This window comes from Geospiza fortis, unplaced genomic scaffold (genome assembly GCF_000277835.1).
Source record: "Geospiza fortis unplaced genomic scaffold, GeoFor_1.0 scaffold162, whole genome shotgun sequence".
NCBI classification, from domain to species: domain Eukaryota; kingdom Metazoa; phylum Chordata; class Aves; order Passeriformes; family Thraupidae; genus Geospiza; species Geospiza fortis.
The window spans coordinates 5,910,783-5,938,702 of record NW_005054316.1 but is presented as its reverse complement, the minus strand read 5'-3'; the positions used below and the strand labels follow the sequence as shown (position 1 = coordinate 5,938,702).

General features: G+C 43.5%; 1 protein-coding gene across 4 annotated transcripts in view; it reads left to right on the top strand.

The window, feature by feature from the left end:
* TAGAP (T cell activation RhoGTPase activating protein) overlaps positions 1-19,610 on the top strand; it is a 38,141-nt gene extending 18,531 nt beyond the window's left edge. The window contains exons 2-11 of one of the 4 annotated variants that reach the window (XM_031056302.1): positions 10,785-11,049; positions 11,477-11,561; positions 11,671-11,724; positions 12,312-12,378; positions 13,794-13,966; positions 15,013-15,174; positions 15,614-15,723; positions 16,410-16,605; positions 17,131-17,248; positions 17,438-19,610. In XM_031056302.1, coding sequence (XP_030912162.1) covers positions 11,535-11,561; positions 11,671-11,724; positions 12,312-12,378; positions 13,794-13,966; positions 15,013-15,174; positions 15,614-15,723; positions 16,410-16,605; positions 17,131-17,248; positions 17,438-18,615 — 2,085 coding nt within the window. In that variant the 5' untranslated portion in view covers positions 10,785-11,049; positions 11,477-11,534 and the 3' untranslated portion in view covers positions 18,616-19,610. Of the gene's footprint in view, positions 1-10,784; positions 11,050-11,476; positions 11,562-11,649; positions 11,725-12,311; positions 12,379-13,793; positions 13,967-15,012; positions 15,175-15,613; positions 15,724-16,409; positions 16,606-17,130; positions 17,249-17,437 lie in introns of those variants that run through there. The other 3 variants (XM_005420103.2, XM_014306670.2, XM_031056303.1) reach the window with 3 other exon arrangements.
* The last annotated feature ends 8,310 nt before the right edge of the window (positions 19,611-27,920 follow it).

Here is a 27,920-nt window from a genome sequence, read left to right as displayed (position 1 = left end):
AGGTTTGTGGAGAAGGAATGGTTCCTGCCTGTGCACAAGATTATTAGCATGCCAAAGTCCTGTTAAATGCTTATACACATGGTACCATGGTGAGGATGTGCCAAAGGATATCAGTGATTCAGTGCCCACTTACAGTAAAGGATACTGCACTAAAGGAACAACTCACTGTGGCCCCATAAGTTATTCCAAGGCAGAGTTCATTCAGAACAGTTCCTCTAGGGACACAATGAAATCTCTTCATTCATAAGATTTTGGCTGGAACTAGATCTTTGAATCATGCTCATTTTTTTAGAGACGAGTCATTGACTGAAAGCATTATTTAGAGCAATTCATCTCTGAATCCCAGCTTTGCGATGCTTTTGTGCCATATTTCTGTGACAACTCAAATCAAAACCTAGATGCTGAGCCACATCCCTTTTCTCTCTGTGTCCCCAGACCTAGAATTCCAGGCAAGCACCCTGATACTAAATCCATCCTCTGTATTATCTGGTACAGTCTAGGTCATGGTTACATGTTTTTACCATCTATTTTCTATAGAGATGATTTGGGGGCTGCATCAGGTAGACTCCCTGTACCTTTCACTGGTACTGAAAATAAAAAGAATCAAATGGAAAGCACTGCCTAAATGCAGGTTAGTTTTATCTCAGCCATGCTTAATGCATAGTAGTCATGAAGAGCAAACTGCAAGGAGTAATACCTCAGGCTGCTGGAGCCTGCCTGACCTCTCCCTGACACTAGCCTCATCCAAAATTTGCCAAGGCAGTTAGATTCTCAGGTCCCTTTTTAATTCAGGGTGAGTGGGTGATTAAAAAGACAATAGGTCCCTAAGTGTCTTTGAGGATCTGGTCTTTGGCTCCACTTCCTTACCAGAACCCCCAATGGTAACTCCCCAGCACAAGGATTCCCACAGCCACCAAGGCCAGCTCCAGCCCGCTCCCACTGAGATGGTGCAGAAGCTGGGGCAAAGGAGATAAAATCCCACCAGTGGGCACGTTTCCATACCCTCTTCTCTTCCAAGGAACAGGTACTAGGATGATACCCATACCATACAAAGCAGAGTGCCCAGACATGTATCATTGTGAAACCCCCATTCTGTGGTTCCTAATGGAAATTCCCCATTTTGAGAAGTTTTACTAAAAATAATAGACTATTTCATGACAGCAGGCTTTTATAAGTGCTCTCTCATATAGCCACAATCCAAAACCAGAGGCCTGGGATTTTTCCCCATTTTCTGTGGAAACTTATCCCTGTTTAATTTTGAACACCACCTAAAGAGAATGGTGGTATTTTATACCTGGGATGCCTGGAGAGCCAGGCTGTAGGAATGGGGCCCTATTTGGTTATTCCTACATGAGTACAGAAGCAGACACACAAACCACTGTGAGAGAAGGCAGTTTTGGCGGGAAAATTCATTCTGCAAGACTGGTGGTATCTTGCATATTGAGAAAAAGAGAACAAACAAAAACTGAATTTTGAGGAACTAAAACTTGGATCTGCTAAGCAACTGTAAAGAATAAAAAAGAGAAGGAAGAGAAGAGAACAACCAGTGTCTGACTGTAATTTCCTTTTAATGAATTATCTCTGTATAAGAAATTAGGCAACTACTTTCAAGCTGGTGAAACTTTTTGAATTTTTCTTTTTCAGTAAGTACAACATCAGCATTTAGAAACTAAACTAGAAAATACAGGCATGGGTTTTTTTCTTATTTTCATTAAAATCATCTTATCTACACAGAACACTGGCCAAACCACATCCAAATTTCACTAAGAAAAAATACTGGTTGACCAAAGAGAGGGTATTGTTCCCATTTGTTATTGGATTCTTCCCCTGCTCTTAAAAATAAGCAATATGTGGGGTATAAAATGAGCCTTGTCTCTCGATCAGGTACTCCAGTGTATTGAAAATGAAAGAGCAGAATTTCAAGCTGTGAAATGATACATTAGCCCAAATGCAATGATTTTCATTGGTTCATGATAAGAGTAGAGGAAAGGGACAAATCTACTAATTATAAGGATAAAGCAGTGATTTCTGCCTTGGTACCAAAAGTATTTAGTTCATCCTCCAGCCCAGCACATTCAGCTAAGCACTTGTCTGTGCACTTTTCAGCAAAGTGATGAACTGAATCAAATACTTTGGCATATGGAACGTCTCAACACTCACAGAGATAGTGTCACAGTAGTGGAAAAGAGTGTTCACTGGCTTGTCATTGGGATACAGAGCACGTAGTCAACCTCTATACATACATCTATCCAGTCACTGTCCCAGTGATTTTTTGAAGATTAAATATGAAGTTTATGGAATTTGCAGCTACCTCTTACCTTCAGCACTTCTTCTATGTTGAATATATAAGGCAAGGACCTTCTTATGGGCTTGAAGATACAAAGTAGTTGCAATTACTTCAGTGCCATGCAGCTCTTTCCAAGCTTGTATTGAAGGAAGCAACTCCTCAAAGAGCATGCAGACATCAGGTGACACCATTTCCACTATCAGCCTGATGATGAAAGCATAGCCTCTGCTGTGACCATGTTGGAGCCCCCACGTCAGAGCCCTTGCCAGAGGCCAGGCAAGAGAGGGGAGTTCATGCTCAGAATATTTCTAATTACACAATCTAGATTAAATGGATGGTTCAGTCACCATACTGAATGTTTATTTCATTGGCACATGATAATATGTTGTCACATTTTCATATATTATCCTACCATAAGCTTCATGCTTAAAATAAATGTGTATGTGACATGGCCAGAAGGTGACTGCTACATTCTGATGTGGCAAGTAGAACTGCAAAGACCTTGGAGGGACAAGCTTTTGTCCCAACAAATAGTGCCCAGACAAAAATGTATTTCTCTCATGGGTGATGCACTTCAAAACATGCTTTTATTTGTCAAAGGTTTGCCAGGAGGGCAAAAATTAAGGTCTTCTCTTTGCTGTGTAGAGCAAAGGAGACAGGAGAGGGAATAACTGCTGAACTATTTACAGGCTTCTCCTGTATGTACCAGTTTTCACCAAAAGATATCAAAGCACTTTATGCAGTGCAGTGACCTTTTATTTTCAGCCCATTATTAATAAGAAACTGAGGCAGAAGGAAAGCAGGCTACCTTTCAGATGTTGCATGGAAAATCAAAGGGCAAACTGAAGCATCTCCCAGAGTTCACCCACAAAATCCCAACACAAAAATGCAATATCTGTCTTTGGTTAGTCTGAAAATTCCCTAATAGGGGGATAACTATGTTGTAGCTTGTTTACATTTAGGGGTTGATTACTGAGTGCTGAGTAAGCATGTTCCATTGTTAAAATAATGACTTTTTCCATGCTTGTGACGTTCATTAGGACTGTTCCTTTAAGGCCAGAATGAAAATATTATCTGCATTGTTTATTCATGTCAGTCTCACAGTTATGACAGGTTTATGTTGCAGCACACTCTCATCCAAAGAAAACTGTGGGAATATTTGGTTCTGGAAGCAAATAGAACCAGGGAGGAGGAACAACCACTGGAACATAAGAAAGGCCTTGCAAACTCCTCTTCCAGAAATGCAGCTCTCCTAAAACAGCCCAGACAGGTGTCAATTACTATGATATGTTGTATCTTCAAACATTGTTTTGCTGAGTATAGCACTGGAGGTGTTAATGTAATGATTCCAAGAGGTTAAATTTGAAAGATAAACTCTAGAGATTTTTGTATAATGCAATGATAGCCGCTTTGCCCTGCCACCTACTAAATGGAAGAACAACTCCCTGACACATGCACCATCATCTTCAGTTTGGCATAACTTAGGGGCTAATGAGTGTTCATGTTTATTCTCTGAATACTAAGTTTAATTAAGTTACACAAGGAAAAGACCAGTTCACAGTGTTGCGCAGGCAGAACTAAGCCTCTGTAGCAAACATGGTCTCTGGCTTACTCAAATGTTACAGCAGTTGCTGAACAGTACATCTTTTGGCTTAGCATTTTGAGATCTTTTGTTGCCTAAAGGAAAGAGGATTTCATCTCTCTTTGAAAAGACCCCTCTTGAGGTACTTCTGGGGTATCTGATCTTTTCTTAACAAGTAACTGATCAATGGATCTGGTAAAATTCAGAGCGTTTCTTCTCAGCTTGTCCTGAGAGTGAAGACAGACATTTCTTTTCAGACCCAAAGAATGGTTTTGTAGCTGTATCATTTGGCCTGACTAAAGATATATCCTCCCCTCACAAAATTTTTGCTATTTCTCAGTAAAGCAGTTTGTGACTGTAAGAACACACATAGGTACTTCTTTCAGAGAAAAAAAATCCCAGAGAAACATCCTTTGCTAAATGGGAGAAAAGATAAAGCTCAAACAAAGCACAAACAAACCTTTAAAAGGAAGTGGAAATGGAGAACAAATTCTTCCTTTCAAGCCTCCACCATCACTGAACAGGGAAATGGACATTGTGGCATGCAGAGTACCTTCTCTACATCTACATACTCCTTAGTGTCATCTCTGTGCAGTGACTGCAGGACTGAAAGCAAATGCAGGGTCCAGAGCAGGCACACACAGACAGAATGAGTAAAGGCACTGCAACAGCACCTGGTTTGCATGTCAGCAGCATAAATTAATGGCTGACTTTGCAGGAACGCAGGCCTGAAGGGAACAGACTGACCTTCAAGCTGGGCCCTCTCCAGCAATGGGTCAAACAGCTGAACTCAAAAGCTTTTTGTCTTCCTCTGACCCCACTCTCCCAAGGGGGAGATCCCAGCTCCTTCTTGCCCTGCAGGGTGGGAATTTCTCCCTTTTTCCTGGCCTGGAAATGTCACTGTGCTTTTGCAGATGTGAAGGTGAGGACCTGGCTACCCTGGCTCTGGGTGTGGCAGCCCTCAGTGCCCTCCAGTTGTGCTGGCTGGAGCTGGTGCCAGGGGCCAGCCTGGCCTGCCCTGTGGGCACCTCCACTCCCTGCACGTCCCTTCCTCCCAGAGACCTCGTGATGCTCTGCAGCAGGAGGCAGAGCCCGTGCCATGAGAAGCATTTGCTCTCAGAAATCCTCATAAGGTAGTCACGCTTTAAAATGGGATAGCAGCACAGAAGTGGAGTGTTTATTTAAAACACTAACGGGGCAGCTGTTGCTAATAGCAACAATATGGCAATCACCAGCTAATATGGAGATGTTTGTTTCAAATTTATCATCTTGAGTTTGATGGGTGGCCAAAACTTCACAGAACATTTTATTTTGCAGTGTGTGGATGTGCAAGGACATGGACAGCACATGACAACAAATAATCCTTTCAAAGCATGGGGTCAAATGTGCTCAGGGGAGTTCAGCTGTAGTTAGCAGAGTTGTCCCTGGAAAGATTTGCTTTGCCTGACACTGCTTTTGCCCAGAGAATGGAATCTAGATGTGTGCTCATAAAAGTTCCTATTCCTGGTGAATTTAGTGGTGTTGAGGACCTGGTTACTGCCAGTTGTACTTATTATTTAGGAAGCAGGTGACAACACAGGAATGACAAACTCACAAGGGCATAACAATGATGGAGAGTTTAGGAATGTACCCATCAAACCCCTGGGGCTCAGAGCAAGCCAGCTGGAGAGAAATGACGGGCAAAATCCAACTACTTCTGCTTGTTTCTCCTGGGCACCTATGGTAACAGCTGTGTTCATGGCACTTGCAGTGCCTGGAGCAGCTCCCATGATGCCAGGGCAGTGGCATTACATTGCCAAGCCTGCCTTTCTTTTCTAGTCTTTGTATCAACAGGACACACATACAATGAAACCCCAAATTACATTTTGGCCAGGTTTTCTTGGTCTTATTCCAGACTGGCTGCTAGGCCAGTGCCAGTCTACAGATCATATTTAATGTGAAAGTCAGATGACTTATGCCTGAAAAATCACATGAAAGTTAGAAGTCAATGTCAAATCCAGGTTCTTTTTTGTTTCCCTTAATTCAAATTTTGAGATCTGAGATAATTTTGATGCTGAAATTCAATGCAAAACAGAAGGTGCAGAAACAAGAGATATACAAGCCTACATAAAAAAAAAATCTAAAAGAAAACATTAATGTTAATCCTGAAAAGCAAAATCAAGATTCGCACCACTCTGTATTCAGTAGGAAGCATAATCAGTCCCTGACGGCAAATAAGCTTGGCAAAAAGTCCTATCTCATGTCTGATTTGCAAACAAAGAACATAAAGAAGCAAATTAAGTGAAAAACCTGGTGGAGTAACAAAAAGTAAGCATATCACTTTTCAATGTTGTTTGAGTATCTTCAATCAGAAATTTTAAAAAGAACAGATTTCAGACTGAATTACACATGTTCTCTACTATTTTTGTGTAAGTAAGCAAAAGTTTAGATCTGCATCTGCTCAGTCAGAAACAATAGGCAACTTCAATTCCCTGATTCCTTTGGGCTAGTCACCTCAGGGAACCAAAGGAATGAGTAATTCCCAAGTGCCACAGAGATACAATACCAAGCTGAACACAGACACAGCCAAACAGCAGCACAGACCCTTTGGAAAAATGGCCCGTATACACCTGCCCTCCGCAACTGAAAAAACACGCACTGGACACAGTCACCTGAGGATGAGGAAAAATCTTTCGAGCTGCCAACTTAGTCTTGGGGGAAGCACTCATGAGAGAATAAACAAACCATACTGCAAAGCAAATGCAACTGAAATGGTGTCACGGGAAGGGCATAGAATACACCCTGTGCTGTATTTATAGTGTTATTTTTGATTTGTAACTTTTTCCCATGCAATAGGAGCACAGTGTATAGAAGGGTGGTGCAATCTAACCCACACTGCAATCTAACCTTGCTATCTAATTTAGGATAGAAATCAGCTAAACAGAGCAGGGAAAAACTGACAGTGCATTTCACTTTCCAAAGGCAGGTTTAGCACGAGCCCAGATTCTACCTGACTAAACCTGTAGGAGTTCAGCACCAGCTGGGCTGATGGTTCTTGTTCTGAATTGTTACAGGTAGGAAGCAGAGACAGATCTGATCAAAGGTCTGTCTGACCTCTTTTCTGTGATCAAACCCTTAACCATGGCTATGCATCCCACAACAGACTCTGGAGAGTGGTAGGAAATCAGAGCTGCCTTCAGAAGGCATCTATAAATGTGGCCTGTTTCCAGGAACCCACTTGCCACTTTGTTCTTTGAGTTCATGGACAGCTTGTACAGAGCTTTCCCTTCCAAAAGGCAACCAACCCAACAGCTTTCTGAGTTTGGCACAACTGCTTTCCTTATTTTGGTAAATGTTCCTATTGTTCCCTGGGGAGACTGCAGCTGTGGCAGTGAAGACAAAACTGGAATACAATCCCTTTTCCACATGGAGAGGCGCTGATGAAGGCTCTTTCTGCTCTATATGGGCTTGAAAGGATCCCTGCTCCAGGCTCATCCCACCATACCCTTCTCACAGCTATGCTCCTGCTGCCTCCTTGCTGGTATGATAACAGGGCAAAGGCGAGTTTCAGGATTCATTCACACACTTCCTCCTTCCTAAAAGCCATGCTGTCAAACATTTGCAAAAGTAAGAGAAATAAACAAAAGTGAGCTGTGGCTGGGGTTTTCCCATTTGTGGTTTGATAAGGAGAGAAGGAAACAGTCTCCAGTCACAGCAGATTTATTCTTTATTTCTTTTTTCACTGTAAACTCCTGACTTCTTTCTCATGCTAATCAATGTTGTTCTTTCATTGCTATGGTCTAGAGTCCCTCACATAGCCACAGTGTAAGTGTAAGAGAAGAAAAGAGGAGAAAATGCCTAGCTTGCCTGGAGCTCACACAAAGGGGAAAATCAGCAAAAATCACCATTGGTCCATGTTTGCAGCAAGTGCTATATAAGCCCTCCCTCCAAACACTGGCTGGGCAGAGGGCTTGGGAGTGGATCACAAAAGCAGTCATGGTGTGGGAGCAGAAAGGGACTGGCTGGGATCAGCCAGTGGAAGCAGAGGCATCAAACTGATGTCCTGGCTTCTATAAGGAAATGCTTCACATCTCAAGGGGCAAATACAGCCCTTAAGAGGGCTGGATCTACCCAGGCTTGTCTGCTCTGCAGGATGTCCCTGCTCCTGCTTTCTTTCCAGTAAATGTAAAACAGTTCAGCAGAACTGAGGGAAGCATCCTGGTGCACAGCAGGGGAAGAGCTTCTACACAGGCTAGTCCTACAAAACCCTTGCAAATCCACTGCCTCTCCCAAGCCCTGGTCTTTGTGCAAACATCCAGTGTTTTTGAAGGACAGTGCATGCACTTAGTCAGGGATTGATTGGGAGAAACACATTGACTGCAAACAACTCCAGGTGTACCCCAGCCATTTGCCATCTGTTCTCCTTGCCCCAGGGCAGTGGCTGTGGTACAACAAACACATTCCTCTGATGCATCGTGCTGTAAGATCTGTACCAAACTGAGGGAGGAGTGGACCACAGCAAAAGTTTCAAGTCTGCAAAGCAGAACTGGGAGGTAGAGATGGAATCAGCCTCCTCAGGGAGAGAGGTTGTTCATATAAGGGAACTTAACTTGTAAACATCTCATATGACAGGCCTTTTCTGTTAATATTCAGGGTGGAGACTGGCTTTGGGGCCTACACCTGTGTTACCTTTTCCATGCTGATGGGGAAGCTGTGAAGCTGCTCTGGCAAGTAGGTGTGAGAGCAGCTCTTCTGACCCTGGAAGCCTGCACACAGCTCTGTGGTGTTTGGCAGGAATCAGCATGTGCTTGCTTACTGCTTTTCACAAAAACAGCCAAGATTCCCTCTGTGTTGCAATACAATTACTCTGCCAAACCATTGCATTTTAGGATCCCTGCTTATTTGTAATAAAATAGGCTGCTTTAAAGTAATTTTGGCATGATTTAAGTGTTTGTGATAGACATCATAAAAGAGCTATTAAATAAAGAACAATATCAGGAGGGTAAAAAAATCAAATTGTTTTTCATATGAGCAGGCAGGCCTATACACACACCTTCCACATACAACAGCCATTATATCCCCACAACTGTTAATGGATAAGAGCGAATTGGATAGAGATACAGCATTGTGTGCCAGTGGACAGTCTGGTGATGTGCTATCAATACATCACCTGTTACCATATTGTCCCCTGGGAAACTCCAAGCCCAGTGCTCTGTGTACAGCTGGTGCCAGAACTGTAATCTGAGCTTCTGGCCTGACTAAGCACCAACCATTAAACTCACATTTTCTTCACAAGTCACACATTTTCCAGATCAACCCCATGTCTTAATCGTGAAACAGACTGAGCTCAGAAATACACCTGTGCAGAGTGCTGGACGTGAGGGGAAGGCAGAATTGAACTGCATAGGTGCCCTCTGAGATGCTTAACAGACAGGTATGTTTGGATATACATTTAACAGATGTAACGAAAAATACATCTTTCTTGTTGAGGAATCCCACTGAAAGTATCAGCAGTGGTGCTGCAGCTGCCAAGGAGCCTCAAAAGAAATTCTCAGTGACGTAGGATGACAATATTTCTGCAAGCAGCTCATGGAATTTAGTTGGGAAATTACAAATGTCATGGGACTGATAATTAACAAAAAATCAGCTAGAGCAGTGAGTAAAAAAATCAGTGGTAAATGCACAGGGCTGCAGATGAATTGATTGAGATTGCTGTAAGTTTCAGCCCTAAAAAAGTCACCAGACCAGCGCCACTACAGTAACATGGAAATGATGAGCCTCAGGAGGACTTAAAAGGTGACCTACAGCAACTCCTCCCATAAAACCAGAAAGTCTCCATTTGCTCTTCTGGACACATCTCTATCGAACCAAAAGTGAATTTTGTGCTTTGGATTTCTGCCAGAATCAAACAGAGATCACCCCTCTGTTCCTTTTCTGTTCTGCATAAAACAGGGTCAGTACTACACTGGCTGGGTCTGATGTGGTTACACAAAGAATGGCTTTGAGGGTGAATTCAGCAGCAGATGTAGCCATTACGTGCATCTGCAAAGAGCTGTGCTAAGACAGCCCCATCCTCTGCACATGTGAAACAGAGCATCCACAAGGGAAGCAGCAGAAAGGCCACAGTTTCACAGGTGTGCTTTCCACCTAAATCCACTACTGAAGAATTCCCAACCCTGACTCTCAGCCTTAACTCCTCCTTTTCATAAGATCAGTAGACTGGCACCCAGAACAGGGTTGTAATTTGCCTCAGTCAATAAATCAATATAAATAATACCATGTATTTAACATCAAATCTTAATTAATTTTCATAATGGCCTGGCAGAGTGAGTGCTGTATTCCTGATATGCCCAAGTTGGGGTGCAGTCAGCAACAGAATGATACAGGTCAAGCAGAGGTATATTTTTCCTAGTTTTTTTTTATCTCTTCGGTTGAATCAAATTTTAATATGTGCACACAAATATGTCTTATTGAGATTTATTTTAAACAAGACTTTTAATTACATATTGTCATACATTACTAAATTACTAACACCACTTTGTCTATAAATGTCCAGTACCTAGATTCTCAAGAACTACTTAGTACCAACAAAATGTGTGTCTATATCTGCCTGCAGACAGTAAACTGTTGCAATTAGCTTAAAAAAAATTATAAAGAAACATTTCTCTGAATTTTGTCTATTCCACCGCTCTGTTGTTTTCACTGTTCTTAGTGTAGCTTGATCTGGCAGTGCGTTTTAGAACTGCCAAATCTAATGTCTCTGAGCAAAGGACAGACTGTGCCACTGCCCTTTAATGGTAAAGAGAAGCTGCCCACACTGCAGCCCCCTCTGCACATCTCACCTCATGCTGGTGATGATAGCTGGAACCTTTACCTGGCAAGCGTCTCATCTTTTCCATCCATAACAGCTACCAGAGTTTCTTTTTTTTCTTTAAGGGGGGGAAAACCCAGAAAAGCATCTCCTCTAAAAGGAAAGAGGAAGCCAGAAATTTGGTAGTGTCTTGGTCCTGCCCCATGATGCTTCTTCCTGCCTGTGAATTTCCACCTGCCCCTTCTGCTATATAAGGCAGTGCACATGGTATGCACTGTTTAGTCGCCTGCCTCTGTCCAAAGGATTAGTAGCAGTGGGGAGTGATGCTGTTCCTCCTTTCCTCTGCAGTTCACGGGAGGTGAAGGAGCTCTGGCTGGATTCACTTCTTGGGTGAGTACTGCCTTTGAAAAAGTCTGTGGCATCATGGTTGAAATCAGTGGAGAGCTTCAGATGCAGCTGCACAGAGATGTACAAAAAAGTACATAGGGGAGAGGTGCACCCACTAAGCATAGCTCATGGGCAGAGCTGACGGAGTTGCTCAGCCTCGGGTGTGCAGATTAATGACCATACATAGCTGTCACCACTGGCTCACTTTTTGCATGGATTAAAAATGGAAAGCTGCTTTTATTTGGTTTGTATCAGGAGGCAGATAGGGCAGCAGGGCTGAATGCCCTTCCGGAGAAGGGCTTTATAGTTTCCTTGTGTGGGAGATCTTGCTGGTTCAGGATCATACACACTAGATTGGCTTGCAGAGGAGAAAAGCCAAGAAGGGTGCAGTTTTACAAGACTCTTTGTCCATTCCCTGTTCGACAAACAGGCAAACAAAAGGACTGAAGGAAACCAGATTTGCCAGAGCTCCTCCAATCAAACTCCTAATGAAAGTGTTAAGCAGCTGTAATACTGTGAGTATCTTAATTATTTCAGCTCTGTCAACATAGTGACTTTGAAAAGCTCTGATTTCTAAACCATAGGATTCAATTACTCACACAGGGTCTCTGCTTTCTTGCCTAGTCAAAGACGCTAAATGCTGGGAACATGGAGAGTCTGATTGAGTGCCAGACAGAGGTAAGCAGCCCTTACATTTTCCTGGATCCTTCTTGGGTACTGGTGTGAGATACCTTTGCAAAGTAGGGGTGATTCCTTCAGTAGCTGCTGGCTGCCTACCCTCACCCAGGAGTGGGCAGGGCTCTTCAAAGGCAGCTCTGTGCCGCACTGAGCAGAGGGAGCAGGGTATTGCTGTGGGCAGTCTGTGCATTCCCCTGGCTCACCAGGAGCTTTGCTCAGGGATCTTGAAGGCTTCAAAGCCATCAAGGCTCCCCAGAGGAGTTTGGGAGGAAATTTCCAGTGCCGGGGAAGGCACAAAAAAGGAGGCTGTGTCCAGCTATGGCTTCTCTGGGGATCAAAAGCGCAGCTTGAAAGAGCGCAGGGTTGTGACCTGCCAGCACGACTGCAGTGTCTGGCTGCAGAGTTTAACACAGACCCCTCTACCAGGCTGCAAGGCAGAGTCAGTCCTGAGCTGAGGCACCTCTTTAGCAGGTGTTGGGCTTGTCTGGTTATTCCCCAGAGCCTCCCCGGATTTCTGAGGAGCTGCAGCAACTTGCTGGTGGCTCTCACTACTGTGGCAGCTCTGTAACCTAGCATACTTTTTGCAGGCTGATGCCAAGAAATGTCCTCTGTCAGTCCCAGCAGATACTGAAGACAGACTCTGCCTCTCCAATGGTGAGTTTCAAAAACAAACTGAGGAACTGCCTTCTTATATAATGCTTGCAAGCCGGCACTTGTGCAAAACCACCCGAAACTGCCTGCTCCCTCTCCTGGAGAGCAAGCCACAGTTCCCATCCAGGAGAGGGCTTAAGCCCTAGAATGCCACTCATTTGCAAGCTACTTCTTTCCTATATGCTCAGTGTCAGAGTGCTGAGTGCCAGAGGTCTTGTATTCCCGTTCCCTGGTAGCAATAGGAAGTAAATGTGTTTCTTTCTCACTCAAACATTGCCTTTGAGGTGTGGCACTTCAAGTGAGTACTGAGTACTGTACCAGATGTTGTACACCACAGCAAATAAACCCTCTTGGCAGCAGCACCAGCACTTGTTTTTTCTCACCATACAAAACCTCAGCAGCTGTAAACAACCCAGAGCAGACCATTAACAGGGCAGGGTCAGATTTGGAGCAGCAATCATATCAGATCAGTCTTCAGGAGTATCAGAAGCTAATATTTTAAATTACACAATAATGTTAGGTGACTTTCTCAAAATTTTTAACCCCTACCTACCAAGAGCTTACGCTAAATTGCAAAGAGAGGTCCTGAGAATTTCTCATCTGGGTAAGACAACTTCACTTTGGAGTAGAAGGCATGACATTTATTGCAAATTTGCAGATGGCAAATCCTTTAGAAATCTTTCTCACAAAAGATTCCTTCTCTCACTGTTTGTGAAAGGGGAAAAAAGGTGCACCCCACCCCAATACAACTATCCTCTTAAAATTCCTGGCCCTCCTCTTTATGAAGCAGATGCAAAACCCATGCTAAGAGATTTCTAACTGTGAAGCCAGTGAGCACTTCACATCCTCTGGAGCAAGTATCATGCTCCACTGGCTGGAGGGCAAGCACCATCTCTAGGAGCATTGTCAGTAGAGCTGGCTGCAGAGCTGGCAGAGCTGGAGCCACATGTTTTCCTTTCAGGCTGTGAAAGAGGTCAAAAACCAGGAGCCCCTACTTCTACTCCTGCCCTAAGGCAGGGGCACAACCAGACCACATAGTGAAAATTGTTGTCATTGCCAGCTGCCAAAGCGGTATATCTGACTCAGAGTTATCAGAGAAACTACGGCAATATCAAAAATCTCTATAAATGTTCCGTGCCTTGTATGTTCCCACTCTCTAAGAAGAAACAGTGACTAGAATGTAAAAAGCACCCAACCCCAAACAGGAAAGGTGGTGGCCTTAGGGGTATGGCCACAGTTTTACAGTTTAGGCAGTTGTTTCCCTAGTAACCACTTAGTTGTCTTTCAGTTTCCCCCAGTTTGGTTTGTTTCAACATACATCTCTGCACTGCACACAAATGAAAGATCACATAGTGCTCTGTTTTTTTGTTCTTTTTTTTTAATTTTAAATTGATCTTTTGCTTCCCTTTTACTTGCAGCAGATGGAACAAAGAAAAGAAAGAAGGTGATATCGCAGTCATTTACTCTGAGACAAAGCCTTACCAAAAGAAATTCCTCAGGACAGCTAGACTTGGGTGGCAAAATGGCTCTGTTTGGCCATCCTCTGGCACTTATCTGTGGGGAAGATGACACATTGCCCCAGCCAGTCCAGGTAAGGAGGTACCATTATAGTGGAACTGTTTACAAAGGCCTGAAGTGTCAGGACAAGGGGGAAATGGCTTCAAACTGACAGAGAGCCAGGTTAGACTGGACATTGGGAAGAAATTCTTGGCTGTGAGGGTAATGAGGTCACCCAGAGAAGCTGTGGCTGCCCCATCCCTAGAAGTGTTCCAGGCCAGGTTGGATAGAACTTGGAGCAACTGGGTCTAGTGAAAGGTGTCCCTTCCTATGACAGAGGTTGGAATGAGATGATCTTTAAGGTCCCTTTCAGCCCAAACCATTCTATGATTCTGTGATACCTCTGACTTAAGTGTGAGGCAGGATACTCAGTACTTCTGCTGCATCATCCAGGAGATGATTCTGGTGTTTCCCGACACACACGCTCCTGATAAGCTCAGGGCCCATCCCAGATGTAGAAAGAGTCAGATCTGAGGGTTTTGTCCAGCTCACCCAGCTTTCATTGGCAGTAACTTGGAGTGTAGAGAACCCAGGACCAGGAATGAAAGATCTGCTTCTTAATATAATCATCTGTGATTTTAAATAAGTAATTTAAATAAATCTTTCAGCAGCATAAACGTCCAAGGATTTCTGTATTTCCATGAAAAACAAGTGTTCAGCTATGGACTGTCACAAAAAATACCTAAACAATAACTTCTGAATAAAAATGGTCTTGTAACAGTTCTTCCACTGAACTGGCTTACCCAATAGACATGCATTTGTCTCTGCTAAGTAATATTTGCCTGGCTTGTGAGAGAGGGGATGTGAACTAAGATTTAAGCCATCCCTTGCTTCCTTCTAAAAGTAAGCAAGGATGACTCCAGTGAAGTTAGTGGAATTCGTCAGTTCAAAAAGAAGGTGGATTAAAGGAAAATCAAGACTACTTCCCATGTAATGTACTTGGAACAAGAACTAGGTACTGAACTAACCACAGTACAGTGTACCTCCAGACAATTTTTCTTCTATTTCTAAACACTCACCGGCTAACTTCCTTCATCCATGTAACTGTTCTTCCATTCCTGTCTGATTTTTTCCCTGCAGGATCTCCTAGCCATATTATATATGAAAGGACCTTCTACTGAAGGGATATTCAGAAAAACTGCCAATGAGAAAGCACGGAAGGAGTTGAAGGAGGACCTAAACAAAGGCGGGAATGTTGATCTGAAAAGCAAATCTGTGCACCTGCTGGCAGTAGTTTTGAAGGTGAGTAATTCTGAGCAACAGTGGTGGGAGGATATTGCTAATATGCACAGACCCAATCCAGTGCTCCAAGCTGATCTAGGTGGGACTCTTGGCTAAAGCCAGAACTAAGCCAGACTGAATTCTTCAAGCTTAGGAAAGTTTGGCCTTTTCTACCTGATTGTCAGTCCTACTTGTTGGGCTGCTGATTTCCTGAGGAAACTCACTTTGCCCTCTTGCTCAGCATCCTCCCAGTAAGCAATAGTGAGATTTGTGAGTGAAGGAAAAGCAACTGAAAGCTGGATCCTGTTACTACACAAGTGCAAGTGCACTTGTGCATTGTACTGCTCTGTCAGTGCTGATGGTCAGGTGGCTCAAGTCAACCTGCCAGAGCCCAGGTGACAGTAACACTCTGTGCTCAGGGATAGCGTCAAAACTTAATCTAAATCTCTTGGCCTTGCAGGACTTTCTCCGAAATATTCCCTCCAAACTTCTATCAGCTGACCTCTATGAGAAATGGATGCAAGCTCTAGAGAAGCCAAGCAAGCAAGAAAAAATTGAAGAATTGAAAGAGTAAGTTTTTCAACCAGGAGATTTTGCAACCAGTGCCAATGTAATGGAGTGGCTGGTAGAGGCCAACAGTGTCTTTTGAAACCAAGAGTCTCACTTAAAAGCCTGTCATTTGTATGAGCTTGCTATTGCTCTATGGGGCTTGGTTTAGAGGGCTCCAGCAGCAGCACTTCCTGAAGTTACTTCAGATTGCGTTATGAAACCACCAATGCAGGAACAGGGCAGAAGCTGCAGTGCCTTAGCTAACACAGTCATGGTGCTGTGGGACAGGCACTGACACGGGGCCTCCACATCTGCTGGGGGTGAGGTTGGGCACATGGAGACCACCTCCGTGTTTTGCTCTTTAGGAACGCTAGGTGTGGGGGCTGACTGGGAGTGCTTGAAAACCCCCACAGCACACCCACAGCCATTGGGAAGCCTCCAGTGACATCTCCTGATGTCACCTCATCTATTCCAGGACATGGGCTTCTGCAATGCTGCCTTTCAGTCAAGACCTTGTGATTCAAGGTCTCATAATTAACCCCACACTCAGCTGCAGATGGGGGTTTCTGAAAGATACAGAGAGAGCAACACATGCCCCTTTCTGGAGGAAGTGGTGTTGCTCTAAGTTTAATTGAGACTTGCTCAAATCAGGAAGCAGAGGCCACTGCACCATCAACTAACGTGACATTTTGTTTGTGTTCACGCAGGGTGGCTGACAAGCTGCCGAGACCAAACCTCGTCTTGCTCAAGCTCTTGCTCTCTCTGCTCCACCACATCAGCCAAAATGCTGAGACCAACAGGATGGACTCCAGCAACCTGGCCATCTGCATTGGCCCAAATATGCTGAGCCCAGGCACAGACAGCGCGCTCCCGCTGGAAGTGCAGAAGGAGATGAATGACAAGGTGCGCTGGACTCACCGAGCAGCCGCTCCTTGGGGCAACTGAGAGCCATCCATAGGGATCCATCCCACTGCCATTGCAGCAGCTGAACAGAGCAGCGCCCCTGGGCCTTGGGGGTGCCCCTCAGCTCAGGTGTCCCTCAGCCTGCCATGGGATGGGCCAGGCTGCCCCTCACCTTGCCTCCTCTGAGCAAAGGTAGCAGCTGCCCTGCAGCACCCAAAGTCACAGCACAGCTCCTGCAGACTTCGCATGTGGAGGGCAAGGGGCACCCGTGGCCATTGTCAGCCCTGGGCCCTCGGGCAGCAAGGCCAAAGCTGTGGCTGATGGTGTTTTGTCTGTATTGGGGTAGATCCATTTGTCTGCAGCATCGGGCCTTATCCCCCATGGTGGGCTCACCCTTAGACTTCAAGCTAGGATTTTGGCAGAAGCCAACCTGCTCTGTGCTGTCCTTCTTACAAAGATAGCAGGCAGGGTGAGGGAAGAATCTTCAATCTGTCTTGACTGAAATGGGCTGTTTTGTGTGTGCAGGTGACAGTGCTGGTGGAGTTCCTCATAAACAACTGCTTGGAAATATTTGAGGGTGACATTGCCTTCCCAGCCTGTGCCTTGGCTGAGGAGTCACTGGAGCACACAGACAGCTCCACAGGTATGAGAAGGGACTGAGGATGTCACTGACTGGGGCTGCTGGGCCAAGTTATTGAATTTGATATGTGAATATATCTGTGGAAACACAGAGGGTTCAAGATTGTTGAAGCCCTCTTCTGATCTCTCTCTGTGTCATTCTCTTTCATCCTCTGCTGGTCATTGAAAACTAATGTCTGGTTTCTCCCCACAGAACAACTCTGTGCAGCTCATCAGAATGACTCTGCCTATGACAGCCCAGATCCTGAAGCAGAAGGCAGCCCCTGTACCCCTGAAATGGAGCAGGCCAAAGGGAGGAGTGCTACTGTGAGCAGAAAATATCCAACAAATATTTCTGCCCCTTCCCTGACTAATTTCAGAAATGACATCAGCACAATGGACAGGAGGTACTCAGAGTCAGACCTGTCCTTCCAGAACTGCCTTGATGACACAATAAGGAAACAAAGGCTAAACAAAAGTGAGGACAATTTTCCAGTTCAGCAGAAACTGCTATGGATGGAGGCACTGGAGGAACGTCTTGCAGGCTTACCTTCACAATTATCAACTGACTCTCTACCCAAAACATCCTCCAGTTGCTCCCTGGAGAGCTCTGATGGCTCAGTTTTCACCAGCTCCCCCGCAGTTTCGCCCTCTAGTCCCAAAAAAACCTTTTTAAATAGGCCTCAGTCCTTTTCCACCAAGGCCACTGAAGACAGCAGTACACCTAGCAGAGAGATCAAAAAACATTCCTTGTCATTCTCTTTTGCAAACCGCAGGAAAACACTAATAAAAACCCAGACTTGGGGGCCTGGAAAACCCATGTTTTTTCAGAGGGACAGTCTCACAAAGAAAGAAGATCAGTTCTCCTGTAGAATTGTCCAGGAGGGCAGCTGTAATGATGACAAACAATTGCCTATGGAGTATCAGCAAAGGCCCCGTCTCAGGTCAGTTGATGAAGTGTTCAGAGAGGTAGACCAGAAAAACCACAGAAGACCACCCTCTTATGAAGAGGCTGTGAAAAACTGCCTGGCCGCTAAAGTTCCCTCTCAAAATCTCACAGTTCAGACTCTGAGATTAGCAGAGTCAAAGCAGGGTGTTTTGCTGCCTTATCCATGCAGCCACAGTGCACAGGACAAAACATATATGGATCTGAGGGATCTACGCAGTGCCAGAGTTTCTTCAACAAAGGATTCTGACATGGAAACGGAAACCTTCAGCATCACTGTAGGAGTAAACTCTCGTGTCAATTTACCTGTGACCCCGGGAGTCTACCGGATGAGAGCCATGTCTGAGTCCTGTCAAAAGAACAAACTCGAATATGTGGCTCAGAGGTGCAGCCAGCCAGTTTTTGAGGTAGAGCAGATCCAGTACGCTAAGGAGTCCTATGTATAAAAAGCCTGTCCTTCCTCTTTGCACTGTACAAAGTAAACATTGTAAAAATAGACATCTGCTAGTCATTTGTAGGATTTTAGTTTCAAGAGACAAAGAATAAGCTAGCTCTGCATGAACTTTTTTTCTGAAGTGTCAGTCAGCTTGACATGTCACATCCTTTCACCACAAGAGTTGTTGCTGGTGAAGACCTTTGTATCATTATGTAAATATGTAAGTTAGTATGCTGTACAAAACCTGTTGTGTGGGAAGAGTAGTTAGCAGATGATAAACAGTGTTGTGTTTGTTTTCCTCAAATGACAATTACAAGGTTGGCAGGTCCAGAACCTGTCTCACCTTCTTCTTGTTTTCTGTATGGTCACAGACCCTGTACTGTTTTTCATGTGTGTATGTGTGCCAGGCTGATGCAGTGCTTTGCTGATTTTTTGCATTAAATGTGGGCTGGCAGTTACCTTAATGGGGGAAGAGCTATTCTGTCATCTAGATTACTTCAGCACTCTTCCATAAACCCCTGTACCTGCTGCCATTCCATCTTCCTGCTTGCTGGTGATAAGAATGATCTGACCACTAATCAGCATAGTGTTGTACACTGAGCCTGGGCTTAGAGCCCTATGAGGTCATCATGGGAAAGTATGAAGTAACCCACATGTGTCCTGAGGTGCTTTTAAACTAAATAAACTAGACAGGCAAAGAAAGGAAAAGCAAGAAAAAAAAAAACCAAAAAACAAAAAACCAAACAAACAAAAAAAAACCCCACCAAACAAAAAAAACCCCAAAAACTCCTACAAGGAAATATTTTGGATTCCAGCTTTAAATAGTTATAGTTAATTGGAAAAAAAAAGACAAAAAAAGAAAATAGTAGGTGGTGTCCTTATAAACTTGTAAAAATGACTGGAAGTGCAATATGCTTTTATGGGTCAGCATAGCCTTAAACCAGAAGCAGGGAGACATTTTTCTCCTGTGTAACTTCACTACAATAAAACATTTTTCTCCATGAATGCTTACGTGTCCATTGTCTGATTTTAAAATGTCCAGGGCCTACTTGTACTGTACCTCCTTTTCTACAGGTACTGCAGGTCTGCTTGAATGATGTAGCATAGCTGAGTAGCAGGAAGCAAAGTAAATGACCAGCAGTATCACTGCTATTGTTGTAAGAGGCTGCAGGCTACAAATCCCTCTCTGACAGGAAAACAACTTATACTACCATGTAACAGCAGCTAAGCTGCAAAGAGGTGATGCTGCTCCAAAAGTGAAACACATTGAAAATGGCACGCCATCTTCTCAGGAATTATGTTTTCCAGGTGTAGGTGTCCCCAGGACACAGAGAAGAGGGAAGGTGGCTGCCTGACCTGATAGAAGAAATGATGAGGAGGACCATATTGGTAGGCTGCAACCAGAGAAAACATCACTTCTCTCAGCCACCCAAACAGTGGCACTCTGCTTCCAAGCAAGCTGAATGAGAGGGCTCTGATGCAAAAGGTGTTTACCTTTTTCTAGAATCTGCATCTCCTGGGTCACACAACCAGTGAGGCTTGAGATCCTCCTGTCCAACCCTACTGCCCAAGCAGGGTCAGATAAAACAGGTTGCCCAGGATTGTGTCCCGACAGTTTTTGAATATTTCCACAGATGGAGGCTCTGAAACATCTCTGGGCAATCTATTCCTGTGTTTGACCAGACTCACAGAGAAGAAGTGTCTCCTTGAATTCAGATGGAATTTGATTGTATTTCAATTTGTGCCTATTGCCTCTTGTTCTATGTTAAGTGGAATTATATTCTTCTTGTGTAAAAAACACAGGCATCTTGTAAAAAACACGTGGCACAACAAGTACAAAGAAATAGTACCTGTGCAGTGAAAAGTTCAGAAGCCACAAAACAGAAAACACAAACCCTGAAATGTAATCAAAACCCAATACAGCTCCTTCTTTGTTAAGTGACTCGCTCTTTTTTGACTGTGAGAAGGCTAAATCTCCCAAGGAAATTCCTGCTCTGTAACCACACCAGAAAACCCAGGGTGAATAAGCACAATCACTTCACCAGAGATGAGGAAAGTCTCTCTTTAGGTCTAAGGTGTCCTAAGGCATATATGACAAACCCACTCAGAAAGCTTACCTGGGCTTAAATATTCAGTATAGATGAGTCTAAATCTTCCAGTTCCTGGATAAGAAGGAGCATTTGGAAAAGATCACCTTCAATTGGTGAAGGAAAAAGAAGAGAGAGAAGCTCTACAAATTGTAAACAAAAAAGGGCTAAGGTGAAGGAGTTGTATAGAAGAGTGGCCTAGTCCTCCTCATCCTGCTCTTGCATTTCTTGAAGTCCAGGGAACACCATAATTAAAGAAAATCTGAATGCAAACAGACCCCAAAAGATACTTACCTCCTCATTGACAGATAACTTTTGACTTCCTTCATCCCTTCAGACTTGACTGTTTAGTCAGCATTATTTTCATGTAATGTCTCTCCACATAAGTGATTTTTCTTCTATACAGGCAGATAAGAGACCTCAAAAGAACAGAATGACATAGGAAGTAGAGAGCTTTGCTTTAGCACTTACTTGTCTGCCTTTGCTTCAGAAAACCATTTCATCATGCTACCAGTCCACCCTACCACATCCTAGGATCCAGACCCTAGGAGAGGACTCCATCCAGGACTCCAAGAGTAAGGTCTTTTAACTCCTATATGCAACAAGTGGGTTATCTGTTTTACAAGTGCCATGCCAAAGCTGCCTTTGACTCCTCAGCCAGAAGGATCAAACACCCATTTACAACTGGGTCAGCTGGAGATGAATTTTGGTAGAAAAGTTGAATGATGACAGCCAGCCTCCCACTCTACACAAGTTTCTCCATCATCAGTGTTGCACCACTTGCTTCACACACAGAATTTTCTAATTAAATTTCATTAAGACACTCGAAACGTGAATTTGGAGGTAGGACTGGAAGAGGGAAAAAAGCAATATTAAAGCAGAAAATCCAAGCCATTGCCTTGTAAGGCAATGCTGGAATTAAGGCTGGTGATGCAGCTTGAATTCAGTCCCTTATGTTTGCATCCTGCTGTTGTCTTCAAACACATGGTGCACTCTGTTCTTTCCACAGGATGCACCTGCACTGAGTAAGGAAAAAAGGTTCTCCAGCAAAGGAGAAAATTTTAATTCTGGCATTCCCCAGTACAGTTTGCCTAGCAGACATCCAGGTTTTGGACATATAGGTATGTCTCATTTGCTAGGATTTGAAAGAACAATCAGAAGACCAAAGGATTTCCTCATGGAGTACCTCTTTCCATGTTGTGCACCAGGAAGTTGCAAACTCATTCCCTGCCACTAGAATTAGGATGGCAACTTAACAGAAAAGGGATGATGCTATCAACTCCATGTCCAAACATTAGTGAAGATATAGAGAAACACCATGCCTGCTGGTTTCACAAACATTCAGACTGCAGGCATTCAAACACTCAGGTGCAGAATGCAAATGTAGACGCATACATTTATTTATCTGTATGCAAGGCTTATATTTATGTAAGCTTGTGCTTTATCTTCTGCATAGTCTGCAGAAAATGAGGCATAGGCTCTCTGTGTCCCATTTCTCTGGATTCTTGGGACTGAATTGAGTGCAGGTAGAACACAGTTGTCTGAAATAAGGTGTTCCTTCAAGTCATTTGGATATATTAGGACCATAAGTAATTTCCTAAGGCATCAAAAGTGGATACAATTCCTGATACTTAGGTTGTAAAATCCTTTCCCAAAGTCTTCTTTGTCTGTGATGTAAGCTTAGACTCCTACCTCACACATACATGATACATGTAGATGCCTTGAATGTAGGTCTCTATAATCTAGGGCTGACATTTTTACTGCCACCAGAGAAATAGTAACATTTGGGATTTTAGGCACCATCTAAGCTTCCAAAAGAAGCCTTCTTGAACTTAGGCTCTCATGCTTACCCCCCACCCCAGAGTTCAGTGCTTTCTGCTCCAACCCACCACAGAAAATTCTGACTCAGACCTTTATTTTTTCCATCCCTACCCCTTATCTCTGCCTCATTTTCATTCCCTCTCCGTTCCCAGCCTCCATTCCTGACCTCATCCAGCTATTTCTCTTTTGACTGAACAAGCCCCAACCTCTGACTTGCTTTCAAAGTCCCAATTTCATTTCCTCTCCATCCCTCAACCCACTTTTCTCAGTCAGCCAGTTTCAGTTTAGTCCTTCCAATTCTCACACATTTTCCTGTCTTACCTGCACTGGTTGCTATTGCAATAAGTCCCATCAAAACTCATCTAGCCTCAGTCCCACCCCCATGCTCCGCCCTTGTTTTAGTCTCTGTAAATACGGAGAATCAGAATGAGAGAAGGAAAATCCCAGGAAGCTACAAGAAAAAAAATACAGAATTCGTAAAGTCCGGTGATGACCTCAATTCACAGCTGCAACCATGGAAAGCCTCAGGATGAACCTTCCATGGACAGAGGTCCTTGAATTTTTGGGATTTTAGCAAGTAGTCTGCACATCTCTTGTTTTATGAAAATACAGGCAGTCAGCTAGGATGGAAGGACATTTGGAACTAGGTTAAGGTGAAATAATGAGTCAAAATAATCTGTTGCCTCTGTGCTTCATGAAAGCAATGCACCAACTACAATGTAAGGGATATTTTCAGTAATTTGCCCATGTTCTCTGAGAACAGGCATTGTCAGTAATTTTTTTTCTGCCTCTGCAAGCAAGATCTTGGGGGAGAAGTCCTCTCAGCTGTCTGACCTCTTCTCAGAGCTATTATCTGAAGGGCACTTATTTCTGGGAACTGTGAAAACTAAAGAGATAATGAATTCACACCTGAGGAAGAACAATTTCTAGCTACTTAGCAATGATGCACAAGAGAATTGTTACTGCCATGGTCATTTTCTGTGATAGCTCCCTTACCATAACCCAAGAGCCAGCGGTTCTGTTCCAGACACGGTCACAGAACAGAACCACTGCTCTATGTAAGATCTTTCTTCTGTCTCTTCCTCCCATGATTACTCCCTGTGTACTGCAGGCACAAGATGTTACACTGATGTAATGTTTGCTGGTACAAACCCATGGCAAAAATATTAGTGGACAGAATTACACCAACCTCGTTGCCCTTGTTTGTATTTCATATTCACCTCTTCACAACATGGACAGTTGGCTTTTCCTTTTGTGTGTGCGCATTTGGCTTTTCAGAGTTCCTTATACTGCATTCAGTTTGATGAAATAGGATTTGAAATCTTCTTCTTTGGGCATCATGTAACTGACGGACAAGACTGCATACCCTGCATTGGCAGATAGCATTAGGGAATGTAGAGCATCCTGTTGACCACCCAGAACTCTGCTGCTTTTGAAACTGAACCACTCCGTAGGATGTGACTGTGGTCCACAATTCTGACACTTACAATAAAGCCAAGAACTTTGGAATTTGTTTTTTTGCTTCAGCCTTTTGCTTAGAACTAGATCTCTAATTTCTTCTAACACTAAAGCCAAAATGGATAGTTTAGGGATTCTGCTTGGGTTATGTACACTTTAATGTTAAAAAGCTAACAGTGATGTTAAAAGCTAATAATAAAATTACTGCTTCATATCTCAGTCCCATATTGTAGGGAGTTCCACACAGTTTTTATGTATGGTTCCTCTTATAATATTGCTATCAAATGTCTCCAATCACAGCATGAAGAAGTATCACAGCTGATAAAACCCCATCTACGCTGCTTTTTATCTGGGAATAGGAGTTCGTATTTCTGTACTGACTGTTCTGGTTTTGGTGCTGATACATCACAGGAGACCAGGCAGTTTGCTGCAGCACCACACCACACCACATTATTCCATACACTGCAAGTGACAATTTCAGCTTCCCATCGTACCCAGGCAGGTCTCTTAACCTGAGAAGAGAATATTACTTTTTATTACAGTGAGGCCACTTGGCTATCACAGAGGTGAACTCTGAACAAACAAGAACATGATGCTACTCTGATAGCAATGTGGCAGACCACAGTTAGTGTGGCTATCGTGTGTTACCAGGAGGACAATTTCTGACTACAGGAAAAGGAAACCCACCTTTGGTAGGCTTTCTGGTTACATTTTTCTCTGAATTTTGTTAGCAGTCACTCCTTATCACATGTGTCATCAGAACAGAGTGAAAACTTCAGAGGATCTTCTGAAAGCTAAAAATGCAGAAGAGGGAGCATTTTTTAAATAAAAAGTCTGACAATGATAGAGAACAAGATCCAAGGGAAAAAGGCAACCACTGTTGGAGAAGTGATGGAACCCTCATATGGACAGCTGACTATCATAGAGGTAGCGGTCTGCAAGTCTCCGTGGATGCTAGGTAAAAAATTGCTTTTTCTGCCTCTCAGTTATTCAGAAATGCTAATTATCCTATAATATTTTTTACTATAAATACATTGTTTTCATTGTTTTAATCAGTCTTTACTATTCACTGTGCTAAATACAACAATTTAAATCTCACTTCTGAGTGAAACCCATTCCAAGTTCTACCTGTTCTTCTACAAAGGGAGAGGAAAACAGATTATTTTCTGTTTCTAACCTGAGGTGGCAGCACATAAGTCTGAACAAATGGTTCACAAATTCTAAACACGGCAGACTCCATTGAGCTCTGCTTCCTCTGCTAGGTAATAATATGGAAAGGTTTCTATGAAGGGTTTCACACTTTCTAAACAAAACATGCTCTTCAGCCAACAAGTCTATTTACAGAACTGATCCAACGGCTGCTCAAAACTCTTCCTTCCTACAACCCACAAACCTCCCACCAACTTCCTTGATAAATGCAACAGTTCATGTTCAAGCCCTGCGCCTTCAGTATCCCACAGGTTATGCTGAAAATTATAAAACTGTATTTAAAAAAAAAAAAAAAAGTAAAGCCAAATCCAAGTTTCCAAGTCAGGTGATCAGAAAAGATGCTCTTATAACACAGATTAGGGATTTTTCTGTTTTTCCACATGCTTGCTGCACAGTCCTGGGCCATGCAAGTCTCTCCACCATAAAGATTTAGCAAGTGCACCTGTGCAGCTGTGCCTGTGATTCACCTACCAGATTTCTTCAGCACAAGCAGTGACCAGGTGAGAAAGCAACCATATTATCATTCAACAACTTTACAGGGCTGTACTCTGAAGAGTACACAATGTTACACAATACAATACAGAGATGCACACCCATCTTGTGAGCTACAGACACCAGAAGACATGGCATTTGAGAAGTCCTTGGGTGTGAGAAAGATCAGAGCAGCCACTACTTCTCCACAGGTCATCAGGAGGATAATTTTGAGATGAAGACCAGAGACTCGTAGTTAGGAAGTTCAGCATCTGGATCTGCTTTTTCCAAAAGGCCTCATACCCGGTGCAGTTTTCAGACTGTGCAGTTTATCTCAAATTAAGCATGGGTGATACTGATCTGCCTCCCAGAGATGTTATAAAGGGCAACTTATATCAAGATGTAAAAACACCAAGACTACAGTGAAGGAGAAGCAGAAGCAGATCTGTCTTATTTCTCACTCTGCAAGTTTAGTGCAGTTGCACCATTGCCCTCAATACAGGGAGATGCAAAATAAGGAGGCAGAGCTTCCAGAGGTGAAAAGATGGAGGGGGAGAGCCCTGTTCAAGGCAGGGAGAGGTAAGAAGGGGCTGGAGCAGGCTAGCAGCACACAGTCTATTTGAGCTTAAATAGGAAGGTCACCAACAATTGATTTTCCATTTGATAGTCTAATGAATGACAGTTTAAAATTCAGTGTGCTCCACTCTCTAAAGTGCTTTATCACCCTTTCACAATATTTTCTAGTCACTCTCTCTGAAAGCACATGGTGGCAAGAGTCAAGAATGCAGCCTGAAGAGCAGGCATACTGAAAAACAAAGCTTGTAGGGAACATGGAGGAAAGGCAACCTAGGGAAAATGGTGCTGAGAGTCAGAGGGTGAAGTGTAGGGGGAAACAGCCTTGTAAATTTTGGCTGGAAACCATGATTAATTAGTTCTGTTTTTTCACTAGTGTTGGAGAAATTAAGGTCTTGAGAACTGAAACTTTCCAGTCCTGCCCAACCCCACAAACTCAGAACTGGAGTCAAGAGGAAGCTGTGCTGCTACACAGAAAAGGAAGCTCAATAATTTGGGTTGAAGATATGAGTGATAGGATCTCCTTTCTTTTCTACTAATGTTTATGTATCATTATTAACAACCCTTATTAAAAAAATATTGATGGCACCAGCAGAACTCAAGTTTAGCTCTGGTATTTATTTTTCCTTATGTGTCTCTCATTTGAGAGTCAAAACTCCCAGGCTGGCACATTATAATTTTTTTAAGCTGAGTATCTCCCTGTTGGGACCAGGCCTGTTTACCTCTGATGCTCTGAGCCCAGTACCCATGAACAGCAGCAAAGACACCATTGGCTGGCAGACACCAGTGATACAACACTGACACAGTATTTGCTAATTCTCTCTGATCATGTCACTGCAGCAAGCTGAAACAGGTTTCACGGCACTTCTATTAATTGTTCTCTCACAGCATCAGCACAAGTAGTACATACACACCTCACTTGGCTCTGTGATTTTTTTATCTTTGTAGTCACACTGATGGCTCTCCATGTCGGTGCTCTTTGTATTTCCATCAGACATCTCAGGGCATTGATTAGCAGTGGCATGATGATTTCTGGGATTTTCAAGGCTATTTCAAACATCTCCATCCCTGGAGATTTTCAAAAGCTGGCAGAAGGCCCTGACCAATCTGATCTGTCTGAATTTGTCCTGGCTTAGGCAAGAGGGTTACACTAGAGACCTCCAGAGTCCCTTTCAGTCTAGACTACTCTGTGATTTTTGATGTCTACTTGAAAGCAGTGGCATTTTGGCCTCAAGTAGAGTTGCTTTCAAGACTGGGAGATCCACGTCTTTAACTGCAGGCTCAAGGGGGTAAGACTCACCAATTAAAGTTCCATTTCAGGACCATGGAGAACCAAATCTAACCCAAATTTCATATAATTACACAGTTTTACACTAGGAAAGCATTCCTGTGATTTTATAAGCAGCCATGGTCCTCCTCCAGACAGAAGACAATGCTCTAGCAAGGCATTGTGCCCCTCCCTGTCCTTTTGGACAATTAAGCATTATGCCTAGATCCATAAACCTGCTTCCTTTCTTAATTATGAAATGCTGCAGAAAGTTAAGGAGGTGGAAACTGGACTCAGCTAGTCTGCTCAGCATTGTATTGTGTAATGAATTATGGCAGAAAGTTTCCCAGTCTAGCAACATCCAAGCTAGAGCCCCAGGAAGACCCAGGCTCAGCTCTGCAGATCCCTCATATTGCATTTCAAGGTGTC